The 13,426-nt window shown below is 35.6% G+C and overlaps 1 protein-coding gene across 2 annotated transcripts in view; it reads right to left on the bottom strand.

The window, feature by feature from the left end:
• Nucleotides 1-13,426, bottom strand: part of VWA8 (von Willebrand factor A domain containing 8) — a 188,723-nt gene that overhangs the window by 107,933 nt on the left and 67,364 nt on the right. For both annotated transcript variants that reach the window (XM_035553444.2, XM_035553445.2), the window contains exons 17-20: nt 11,735-11,850; nt 10,808-10,914; nt 8,636-8,742; nt 5,331-5,402 (exon numbers count right to left, since the gene is read on the bottom strand). In XM_035553444.2, the coding sequence (XP_035409337.1) occupies nt 5,331-5,402; nt 8,636-8,742; nt 10,808-10,914; nt 11,735-11,850 (402 nt within the window). The remainder of the gene's footprint in view (nt 1-5,330; nt 5,403-8,635; nt 8,743-10,807; nt 10,915-11,734; nt 11,851-13,426) is intronic.

The raw sequence follows: 13,426 nt of genomic DNA on the forward strand, positions 1-13,426 counted from the left end.
CTACTTCGTATTCTTTTCTCACTTCCCCTTACATATACATTGTCTAATTAGACTTGTGAAGTGCTTTCCTTAAACAGGAGAGAAAAGAGGGAAGCAACTTTGAACAACAGTAAAAACACAAAGTCAAAATCCAAATTTCCACACCATCAACCGAAGAAGCACAAGATTTAAATGCTCTCTGTATTCAGCAGTAATTTAATTAGTAACTTACAGCATATCTGATTATTCTTATTATCAACTTGGTGTTTCTTGTTGAAAAATGGACATAACCAATATGAAAGCTAGAATAATAGACGTTGGAGTGCCATGTCTTATGTCTTAATTATTCAGGAGAGGAAAAAAAAAGCTCTTCCTTATTATTGTTCGAGGAGAGACTAGCCAGCGCCAAATACTTAAAAATAGTAAAGGTTGCTGATGAAGAAAACGACAAACCAAAGAGCAACTGGCAACTGTGGAAAGAGAAGAGCAAGCAGGAGATGACATATAGGGAATGGTGCTGATGAACACTGAGCCTGTCCCAATGCATATTTCATTTCCTCTGTCCATTCTTCAGGAAGACTGACAGAGAAAGTTCTTCAGTTTCAGACAATATGTACAGTAATGTTTACTTTTCCTTGCTACGCTTTACACTTTGAAAATGGTACAAGGTCTACAACACATAATGTAAGTGCACAAGACAAAACACTCTGTGCCAAAGCTTTCAGGGTACAGTCAAAAAGAGGGGCATAAACTGCTTTAGACACACCCAAGAATATTGCCTACACATGGGCTGTGAGGCATTGGCACAGGCTGTCCAGGGAAGTGGTTGAGTCACCATCCCTGGAGGTATGCAGAAGACGTGTAGGTGTGGTGCTCAGGGACACAGGCGGCCTAGTGGTAGACTTGGCAGTGCTAGGTTAACAGTTAGACTTGATGACCTTGGAGGTCTGTTTCAACCTAAATGATTCTATTGAACAATCCAAAAAATGAGCATATTATTTAAAAGACCCATTATGGAATGGATAAGGGTTAATGAAGCATTAATGAAGATGTGGCCTGGGATTACATGTAGTTCTCAAGGTATGGCAGCACACCTGGGCCTATGTTTACACGCTTCATTCATTTAAAAATATTTATACCATATGTATACAGTGAATAAAAACAGAGTAACTCTAAAGGACAAAATGAACACAATTTTTTATGAGATGCTTCCTGCATGGTAACTGTGAAAGCAGATATATTCAGGATTCATTGCTACAGCAGAACTTGTTCAATTTATGAGATCAGCTATCTGAACAGCTCATACTATGAATTACAGCAAAAGACTGAGGTCAAATAAAATAATTCCATTTTGTTTAACATGGGGTTAAGTGTTTCAGTACTTCAGGGTTACAAAAGAGTTCAGAAGTGACAAGGCCATGAGCCTTCTCTCCCCAGAAAGCCAGAAATCCCTTAGAACTATGAATATTTTGTTTGGTCTCTTCAAAGACAGCTGATGTTTGCCAAGACTTCACCTATGACCAATAAAGGTCATCTAACACCTCTCTTGAGGCAACTTCCAAATGCAAGAATTTTGTAACACTTCTCTGGGAAATGTTATATGTAAAATTTTAAATTTTAAGACAAAAAAAAGATGGTTTTGCCACTGCTAGTTTAAAAGTTTTCCCACATAAACAAATTTTGTTTATTAGCATAATTTATCTCTTATTTGCCAAACGCAGGAAATTTAAGGAGATTGTAAAAGTAGCCAATCCACAATCTGTACAATGTCCATCAGAAAAAAAATTCCCAACAAAATAGCCTGAAAGTTTTCCTTGGTAAAAATAATTCAGTCCCAAGAAGCTCAGGGAATAATGTAAGAGCTATATGGTAATGATGACATAAACAGTCATTGCGACGTTGGAAATAAGTAACCTTTACTAAACAGGATTCTTGTGGTTGTCTGACTACTGCTTTGAGAGCAATAAATAGCTGCTTACTCGCAGCCAAGGAAGAAGCTGCTTTATGGTTGCTTTGAGAAACTATGGATGGCCTCATTCACACTCAGACTTCAGGCACTTTCTGGATGTAATATCAGAAACCATATTTAAAATGCTGGCATCGCCTTTTATTAAAAACTATTCAACAGCTGAAAATTCTTATCCATCCACTGCCTTTCCTGAGGACCCAAAGAAACCTGTTTGCTTATATATCGAACTGAAGCACACTCCAGTCAGCAATCCAAATAAATCAACAAGCATCGCAAGCAAACATTTAGAGAAAGCCATATTTTCACATAATACATGTATGCAGCAAAATCCTGGGCCGCAAAAGCATCAAGGACTACATATGAATAAAGTAGTTTATTTGTGAGGTTGAACTCCTCCTGAATGATTTGTTAGCATCCAACATCTCCTTGGCTTCATTAAGAAAGGCAGTCCATAACATCCACCAAGATCATTTAGTTTTGACTTACTGAATTTCAAATACTAATCTTCAAAGTTCAAATCCTGAAAACAAGTCTGTTAAAAGGATTCTCATCAGTCAGCTCGCAACTAAAAAAATGATAATACTACACGAGACTGCAATTACAAACTCTGAAATCAAGAAAATGGACTAAAGCTAACAGAAACTGTGTGCCCATGTGTGTTATCAAAATCAAGGAGGTAAAAGAGGAAAACCAAATCCAGTCTTTAAAGAAAGATCAAGCCTTGATAGATCAAGCCTTGCACAATCATTAGCAACTGAAAGGAGATAGTCACTTATGTAGTCATAATTTTGATGGACCAAATTATGTTCTAAGGTACATGCCAACTCATTTAAATATCTAGGAAATGACACAGGCATTCAAAGGGATATTAGTCATGTATTTTGAAAGACCTAGGTTCAGAGTATTTGAATTGTCAGTTACTTACACTGATTTTCCATGATTTACTCATTCACCAACAAGAAGTATAACAGAAAGGAACTCAAACCAGCATTTTGCATCTCCACACAAAAACAGCATTTCTTTCTTCCAAATACAAAGCACAGGTACACACTGAATTATGTATCAAGCACACGGAAATTAAATTCTACCTTCTAATTACAGACTAAACTGTTAAAGTAACTGAACAGCAAAAGATTTTTTTTTTAATCATATCCTTTATAAAAAGAGGATAAAAACTGTATTATCTTCAATGGGAAGATACTTGTGCATTTAACATGAAAACATATAGTTGCTTTTGCAGTACTTGCACAGGATTCATCACATGCTGTAAAAATTTTCAGTAATATACGTAAGGAATTACCCTATCAATTTCTAAATGGTTAGTAAACATCTGAAAAATCAAGGATGACTGGTGTGGTCCCAAAAGACTGTGAAATGGCAAACTTAAAAACAGTATTTTTTTTTTTTTTTAAAAAAAAGGTCAGTTGGCCTAACTTAGTCACACACAGAAACAGTGGAACAAATTAGCAAAGAATAAACCTGGACGTACTCAGAAAGTATGTTAGCAATTAAAAAGTAAAACCCGTAAGTATTACAGATTTGCCAAGGACAAATCACAGCAAACCAATCAATTTTAATGGCAGAACTGAGCGGATGTCTAAAATCAAAGCAGTATGTTCCAAACCTTCCACCTGGTTAAATCTTTTAACACTGTCTCCAGTACAAGTTTCGTAAGCTTTAAGAAAATATGGCACAGAGTAAATTATTAAAGATGAGTATACCTCTGCTGGAAAAATACCTTAAAAACAAAAACCATACTCATGTAGTCTTCAATATTTTTTGTCAAACTGGTAAAACACATGAAGCATGTGTCAGGGGCCTGAGTGTACCACCAGGCTCTGCAAGCTCTTCCATGCCCACCTAGGGGCTTTAGCTGTCTGTGTTGAAGATCAGCTCTGATAGCTGCTGAGCAAGCCCCAAGTAACCTCACTGAGATCCCCTTTCTCCCCATTGTTTAGGAGCTGCATTTACACTCAGGCTCTTCCTCAGTTCCTTCCTGACTTACACTCCAGTGCTGATGTGCCTGGCCCTGAACCTTGCTGACTGCAGCCCAGACCTGCTGTCTTGACCTCAGACCTGGCTTGTCACTGCGAACCTGTCTGGCCTCCTCAGGCACCAGGCTCACCCCGGCTGCTGACCCCAAGACTTCTTGCTTGGACACTGTGGGACTGTGAACCTTGTCAGGGAGGACAGCAGCTCCTGCAGGCAATTTGTACTATACGTTTTCAGTAACAACTTGGCAGATAGCACTATTAATGGAATAGGAAAAATAGATCATATTTCACTTATGAAAGAGCGTTTAATTTATGAAATTTATATTTCATTTACCAATATATGACACCTTTTGGGAGAACCTGGCATCATCCAGCAAAAAGCCTACAGAGGTTTGAAGTATGAAATCTCAAATACAAGCTCTTAAAAAGGACTCTATATCAGTAAGACTGCACATAAACATGCTGTAATTTTAATAGATGCACTTTAACAACAATTACCATTTTACATTCCTCGCTGTGTAGGTTAGACCATTAGCGTTTTGGGTTAGACTTTTTCCAAAGGCTATTGCAAAACATAAAGAGAAACATCTGCTAGAAAATTACTGTAACCATGCTATGGGAAAGCTAAACCAAAGGGAGAAGATTATTTTATGAGGGGAAGAAAAATCAACCTGGTAGCTTGGGAAATCACTTTCCTGAACACTTTAAACATACAGAAATAATAACAAAACCTCTTTTTTAGAGCTAACTGGCAAAGCAAGTAATTCTGTTTAAGTCACCTGACAGTTCCACTGATAGTTTAAGATGGTTGTGAAGAACAAAGACTTTTAAACATACCCACTAAGAGAACATCTGCCCATACCTAACTTTGGGGAGACTATAAACTCTTAGAAGGTGTCACGAAACAGCAGTGACCAACTAAAAGAATGTCAGGCCCCATGATCTCAACAATACAGTCTCCAGCAACAAAGATATGTGCCAAAGAAGAAAGTGAATCTAATAAAAATTAGAATAATACTTAATTCTACACCTCTTATCCTCACTAGAAATTTTAAAGGAGAGGTTTTGCTACTTATCTATGAAGAATAACCAAAGCAATTGACCAAATATTTTATTGGTAATGATGTTATACATAGCCATTAATATTTTCTCTTTCTACTCCGACAGCAATGTAAAAACAAACAACAACAACAAAACACACACAAAAAAAATACTTAAGGCATTTACATTTTCCACCAATACGTGCTCATAAAACCAATGGATGTTAATAGATAAAGAGTCAAAAATAGGTAAATTACCTTGGTAGTACCAATGGATGCAATTTCAATGAAGCAAAACAGATTTAATTTCATTATTAAATAATGAGTTTTAAGAAATGTTTAACTCACCTGATTACCAACTAAAAGAAGATGTTCTCCCAGCAGAAAGTCTTTTAGCATATCTTCCATTACCATCATGTGCTAGAGAAACAAAAAGATGATTTTTACTCCCGTTTTTATGCTCTCAGAAGTTTATATATTCACTAATAATAATAGTAAACGAGAACTTTCAAGATTTGGGGCCAATTTATTTTTTTTTTAAGTTATACTAACCACTACTTACTACATAGCCAGTGTCTCTCAGCCAATAATAGCAGAGGCAATCTATCCAGTGACTAAAACAATGAAACAAAAATACAAACTCTACTTCTGCATTTCCTTTGCTCTGATCAGTTCTGGGTATTTGATTTCCCTACTGTGTCATTCTCTGTAATCATTCCAAATACATTTTCTTTTTAGCCTAGGTGAATGTTTGTCACCTACAGCATAAGAACTTTCATTTACACACATATGACAATTTTCCAGCAACTGTACAGGTGTAGGAAGTAAAATATATTCTGGTAGAACTGTACAGAAAACAAACAGGGAATTAAAAGGGAACTGACATGAATATGTAAATTATACACTTTTTTTTTTTTTTAAGTTCAACACCAGGTGTAGCTTAATAAAAAACACACTTTCCTATTATAATTAAGCTTTAGTTTCAAGGAAAATAAGGACAGAAAAATACAAGCTCAAGTCTAAAGGTGTTTATTATGTTTCTTATAACTTCTAAATTAGACTGCCTAACTGAAGTCAAAGTACAACATGTATTGTACACACATCCAGCATTATAAAATGTAACACACACTGTACAAAATTCAACCTTATTATGCTCCTCACAAATAATTTGTTTAAAAGGATCAGAAGGATTTAAGGATAATGTGGCAATGCAGAGTACTTTACTAGCAATAGTCTTGAATATTTCTCTACTGTACCTAGTGAAAATAGGTCATCTGTAAGTAGGTCAGACAAGCTACTTACAGAAATAAATGCTTGCCTTTAGATAAAGGTATAGATAAACATAGTTCTTCCACATTATCATTCTATCTCTAGTACTTAATCTTGAAAAAAAACAAACCCACAAAAAAACAGTATGTCACATGCAATTTCTGAGCATATAGAAATACTCAGTTTGCAAGTGTGTGAAAGATATTTCAGGTTTCCAAATCTCTCCAGAACGGAGGGCGGGGGTGGGGGGAAGAAACTCGTGTAAACATAGCTTAATACCACAAAATCCTAACCAGGCATGTCAAAAGACTACTGAACACTCAACATACAATTAATTCAAGAAGACCTCAAGGCAAGCTACTGTATTTTCTGAAAGCACACACACTAGCAATTTATCGCTGATGAGAGTAACTTTGACCAGATATAGCATAAATTCTAGCAAGTCGGTTTTACCACACTTACTGATTACATTTTTTGATTCTACTGCTAAAGCATGAGGATTTCCCTCAGATGAATTCTGTTTTATGCTAAAGTGGACAAATATACGTACGTTCTAGTTTCCCTGCAGAACAACTTTCCTACAAGATTATTGATATATCTATTTTTTTTTCACCAGCGCATAAATTAGCATTGTATTAGGATGCGTGCAGACATTTCAGATTCAATATTTACATGAAGAACCTGTAAGTAGACACAGCAATATCGTATCAACTTTATCAACCCATGTTCAGCAGACACTGGGAAGAAATTGGCATTTATCATACTACCTAAAAATCATTTCCATCCCTGTGCTGCTTGCTGTGGACAGAGAGCAATGTACTGCAGCAAAGCTAAATTCCACTGGAACATGTAATGCTTCAAGACCAAAACTATGCATTTCATTACATTGTACAGAACTGCAAAGGGCTGAGGACATAAATAAACCAACACAGAAAAACATTGATGTAATTTTTAGATACAAGAGAGGAAAAGTTGCATTGGACTTGTAAACCAAATTTGCTCTCCAGCAAGTTTTGCTAAATTATCACTACAACACTTGAATGACTGAACTACAGTAGGAACTTGCAATACAGAACGTAAGAGTGAAATTCATTCTGAAAAGGGAACAGCTATTCTGACAGGTATTTGGTTGTCGTTTCCTCTAGGATTCAGAATTCATTGCTACCAGGGGCAGATACAGAGCAGTTTGTTCTATGCAGCGTTTTTAACAAAGGTCACCTAAACAAAACTGATGCATAATATCAGCCACAGTTTTCTGCAGTGTGTTCAATTATACTTACTGAAGCAATAAGCAAGAAGACTGAAGAAGCAATGCAGATATGAATCCTAGTAAGACTTAGGATTTCATTTCCAACACACTGAAATAAAGTACTTTACTGAAATGGCAACACAGAACAAAATCTCACAAGAAACGTTACTGGGGAAGATGAAGAAGACTGTCATCTGTTCTCCTTGCATGGCCTGTCACCTTCAGTAGGTGATACCCATGTAGCAGAAAGGACAGCCTTTCTGGGAAGAAATTACAAGCGAGAAAAGAAGAAAAAATAGAGCAGAAGAGAAAAGGAAATTCACAAAGTAGGGAGATTCACACTAGTCTCCTGAAAAGAAAAACACTTCAAAAGCTATCAGTGAAATATCATAGTCACTCAAAGGGTAATTCTCTGGCTAAGGATAACCTTGTCCGACAGTTTTGAGGCCCACAAACTAGATGGAGAAGACAGCTGCAGTACACCTACCTCTATAAAAGGAACACGGGAGAGGGTGGAACTAAAACAAACAAAAAAAGTCACCAAGCCCTTTCCTTTTATTGTGTTCACTAATTGCTCTTACTCTTTGCTACTGTGAACAAGTTAACATTAATAACACTAGCAACTAATTAATAACTCAGGTTAAATAAAATAATAATTATCTAGTAACTAACTAGTAACACTAATTACTCTTCACCTTGCTTTTCAAGCATCCAGCGTTAATTCAAATACAAGGCAGGTACTACCGACCTGCAAAACTTCCTATCATGAGCTTGTAAAACACTCCGTCAGGATGGAATCAATAACCCAGCCACAAGAGTTGATCGGGTTAGCAGCAGCAATAAAATCACTCAATAAAACATCTTATCAAATAATTCTAAATAAAATTCAAGTTGATTCAAAGTCGTTTAGCATTTTATGAATGTTCAATGGGATTGTTACAACATCTTCAAAGGGACACAGTGAAGATGGATCTGAAATGAGCATCAAATCCCCTGAGAAAAAAATTTATCCTAAAGAAGCTACTCCAGAAATATAACCTTCAAAATTATTATATTGTTTAATAAATGTGAATATGTGCATTAGTATGCATTTAACAAACTTTTTGTACCTGAGAAACCAGCGAATTCTACTTACTTGAGCATTTTCGTAAAACAACACATCAGGCACTTTCATTTTCTCACTTGGGTTATAAACTGGCATAGTCACAGATCCTATCTTCAGAATCCCATTGCTTATTTCACCTAGACATTTTTCAGGAAACAAACAAGCACATGCATTACTTATACCATCCTCTGAGCAGACATGCAATCAATCGCCAATGCTTACAAGTGAAAGTTTGCAAATTTTAACAAGGCTGTGGGTTGCTATAAATGACTTCTATCCAAAGTGAATGCTTGAAAGATTATCTGTTAACAAGAGGTTGCATTATAATGAATTTGAATTCTCTTTATAATTGCAAAGAAGTCTACTACAATAAATGATGAACTGGTGATCTTACGTAAAAAATATCATAAAGTACACTAGAAGCTGTGACAGCTACCTTGGTTTAACTTCATACTCTTGTTTTGTTATTGGAATACCACTAACTTTGTCAGGCCACATTTCCTCAACTCACGAGCTCTTCAATCTCTTCTATTCTCTATTTTCTCTAAGTGTCCCAGTAGGCGTAGGGTGTGGAGACTGAGGAGAGCTGGGGCCAACCCATCACAGCAGTACTAGAGTGTTGAGTTTTACATCCAGAATTACTTTTTTGACCAAATGGGTTAATTCTATAAAGTGGACACATTTAACACCTGCTGAAAACTGAATAAATTTGCACTTGAAGGTATAACCTTCAACTCTGAGAGAGAAAGTAAAAAAGCTAACAAATTCTTACATCGAGAGAACCATAAATTTCTTCCTTAGGAAAGCAGAAGCTAAGTGTATATAATAATAAAAAGGGATTATAATGTGCTCTCTTCTAAAACATCGGACAGAGAAACGTGAAGAAATTTCAAGGGAGGCATCAGGATGGAAAAAAATGGTAAGCAGATAGCATAATGCAATTAGAAATATTTCTAATTATTTCATAAATAATTTTAACATATATATATAAACATATAGTACAAATACAGATACAATGCATTATATACATTATAATACAATATTATGTAATATTATATATTCACCTATATGTGTGTATACATATACAGCCATTCATGCATTATCAATAAAGCATGTATTCTATATATCATAGTATTATATATACCTATGCAGATACATATATATGCATATATACATGCATACATACACCTATGCAGCCATTCATGCATTATTATGCCTGTGTTTTTTTTTATACATTTTTCACCTACATAAAAAAAAAAAACAGAGTCTATATTAATTCTGACCAAAGACATGTTTGCTACTGTAGAGATCTAACTGTGGAAACACAGAAGTCAAATACATCACAAAACTGAGAATTATCCACACAGGGAAATGACAGCAAATATAATACTGCCGGAGTATGGATCAAAGCTGTTGAAAGGAAAAGTTTAGTGAACAGAAAATGGCAGATAACTCAACGTGTGCTATGTGATGGAAGTTATCAAAACTTACACAATCAGCATGAAGACCAAAGGACAGGCAGGAATGAAAAAGAAGTGAGAAAAATGGCAGAAGCAGAAATATGTGTGAAGTACTGAAGGCTCTTTCAAAAGAATACAGGTTGCAGGAGGCAAAGAAACAAAGCCATGCTGGATAAAGATGATATGTAACAGCAACTTATAGAAAATTTAAAAAAAGAAGAAAAACTAATAAAGAATTATGTACCAGAATGAAAACAAAATACAACCCAAGACTCCTACAAGAGTCTTGATGAGAAAGAGGTTGATTTTACCAGTGAAGATAAAAAAAAGCAATGGTAAAGAACATATCAGAGAAAGATTAAGATCAAAACAAAGCTGTAACTACGAACCATGCAAAACAGTAGTACAAGTGATAATAATAATAAAACAGACAAATAAATAAAAAACATCAAATCAACAACAATAAAAGTCCAAGAGCTGGTCAAGTGTCTGAGGTCATCGATCTGTTAGACTGGGAAACCCTTAAACATGTCAAGGGCATAAATTTCATGGACAGGGAATGCAACAGACAATACGTAAGTATCAGCATACTAAGAGTTATTACTTCCCAATACAACAAAGCCAAATGGATGTAACTGAAGCAAACTACGTTTAATTTTGAGGTCATTTAGTGCACATTTATATGCTGAACTATCTGAGTAACATTCATGAAGAACAGGACAAAAAGATGGCACAAACTTACAAGTGTAATCCTTCTCCTCTAGTTTCTTTGTGTTATCTGGACTTGACTCAATACCGGAATCCTGTAGATTTTTGTGTAAAGCTGATCTGGCAAGGCTTGGTAAAAACCTAAATGAAGAAATAAAAGAGGTAAAACATTTTTTAAGGAAGTTTTCTTAAAAGTTTTCAGTATTTTCTGTAAAGTAAAACCAGTATGAAGCTTTACTTAGATCTCCAAACCCTTAATGTCTATGTCTATGCCCTCGTATAAGTTGCATGCTCATTATAAAAAGCTTCAGTATTATGGAATATTGCAAGAAAAGTTGCAATGTAGGATGAATTAGGACTGGAAGTATGTAATATCCTCATTCCACTATCAGTAAGAGCTACTATAGAAACGATGTTTATTTGGAAACACCTCTACACTTGACTCAGTTCCCTTGAACCCAGAGCTCTGAAGTGAAATAAAGAGCTCTGTGGCATACAGTTTGAGGCCCAATCAGTTTTCCAAACTTTTTGTTAATTAAAATTTGCCTTCTTTAAAAGAAAAGAATAGAAAACAAACAAACAAAAAAACCAACACTATGTTCATAACTTTTTTTATATACAGTTTATAGAACTGAAACTGAACCTCCATCAAACATCCAGCCGTACTAGACATTAATATAACTCTGTTTTGAGTGTTTTGAGACAGAGAAGTAATGTTGATAATGGTGACCTAGCTTGTATGATATCATTAAACATCATCATAAAGATGATAAAACAGTACAAAACCATTCTGACTTAGCTCTCAAGTCTGAGAATACCACAGAAATAGTTTTGAAGAAATGACAGAATTTAAGAAGCAAGAGAGCAATTGCATTATTTACTGAATTGCATTAAAAGATATCTTGCATGTTAGCAATAGACCAAGGAACTCTGGAACTTCCACCCAAACTGGCACTTCTACCTGGAAAGGCAGGCTTTATTAACAGCATAGTAAAGGCTTTCATCTGGATGTTGTGACAGTCGCCGACAAATTCGCAACAGTTGTCGAGTAGATAAAGATGAAGCCAGAGACTGTGCCTGTCAAAAAATACAAGGTGGTTTAATTACTTCATCTTTGGGAATTGATCTCAGGGATTTAAACTGAATGAGTCAGGAAAAAATGCAACCCAAAAGTAATTATTTCAAGTTTTCTCCTAATTCATAAGTGCTTTCTGCCTCCTATAGTAGCGTGTGCTTTTTAATCCACACGTTTGTAATTCTGTATTTGTTGCAGCACTTCAGTGTCACGGAAATCATGATGTTATCTACAGATTTGCTTTATGATTTCACTTGATAAGCAACAGGGAAAAATGTGCTGATAACTTAATTTTCTGTGCTATATAAATCCTAAAACTAAACAGGATTGATAATAACAAGGAGATTAGCCATGGTAAAAGGACCAATGTCTTAAAATCTATAGTCTGCTCTTCACAAGCTGAATATGAGCTCCACATGTAATGCTCTGACAAAAGGGTCTGGCAGGATTCGTGGATGTATAAACAAGACAACACTGGACAGAAGTAAGGAGATTGTATCACCTCTGCACACGCCTTTTGGGTGGGCCATTACTGGAACACTGTGTCCTTTTCTGTTGTCCATGTGTTAAAGTAAATGCTAGAAATTGGACATGATTCAGTAAGGAGTTACAAAGTGATTCAAGGCCTGGGAAGGCAGACCTAAAGCAAATACAGCAAAATGTAAAAACAAACAATCAAAGCCCCCCAAACAAGTGGCCATCTATTTAGAGAGAGATATAAAGACTGAGAAAGAAATCATTCTATTCACTACATATACCGGATGAAGGTATCTAATACAAACAGGTTCCTTATTTTAGCAGGAAGCGCACAACAATGAGTGTGATCTGATAAGTCACGCCATGCTTTGCCTGGGTCAACTGAAATATTTTAATTAGGTAATTTCTGAATGTTTTGCTTTGGGGAATATAAATGATTTCTAACTTCATTACAGTTATCTTAATATATTGTTTCAATTGGAAAAAAATCCCGAAATTTACCATCAAGGAAAAAAATAGAGAAGGCAACACTTTATTTAAATTTCACAATCTGTTTCTCCCTTAATCGTTCTTAAGCATGAGAAATGTCTTATCACCAACTCTTTCCTCTGGAAAACTGCAGTTTTGACAAACAGACATTAACTTTTTTTGGAAAGGAAAAAAAGAATCAGTTCCACGAGACTGTACAAAACTCAAAAGCTAAGAAGGCAAAGGATAGTATGTTTTAGCTTAGCTCTGAGCAATAAACAAGAATGGTTTAGACTGGGATAACTGCTACAATTACTACTCTTGCTCTTCCTATTTTCATTGATCAAAGATTGTGAAGCATTTCTGAAGCATCACCATTTACTACCAAGCATTACAGACATTGTGTTGTAAATGATTACTTTTCAAGTGTTATTTCAAGACCTACTCAGCCATGAGCGAAGCATGGGCAAGTGACAGGGGTGAGTGCTGTATCCCTGTTGTACCTGCTCACTAGTCAGAACTCCCACTGTTTTGGGAGATTATATTTTTTGTAAAGAATCTTAAATACCTGAAATATTCTCAGGCAAATTATGTTTTTGTAAAGTAAGCAATCCTCCCAAGTCACAACCTATG

Source organism: Cygnus atratus, chromosome 1 (genome assembly GCF_013377495.2).
Source record: "Cygnus atratus isolate AKBS03 ecotype Queensland, Australia chromosome 1, CAtr_DNAZoo_HiC_assembly, whole genome shotgun sequence".
In the NCBI taxonomy this organism is placed as follows: Eukaryota; Metazoa; Chordata; class Aves; order Anseriformes; family Anatidae; genus Cygnus; species Cygnus atratus.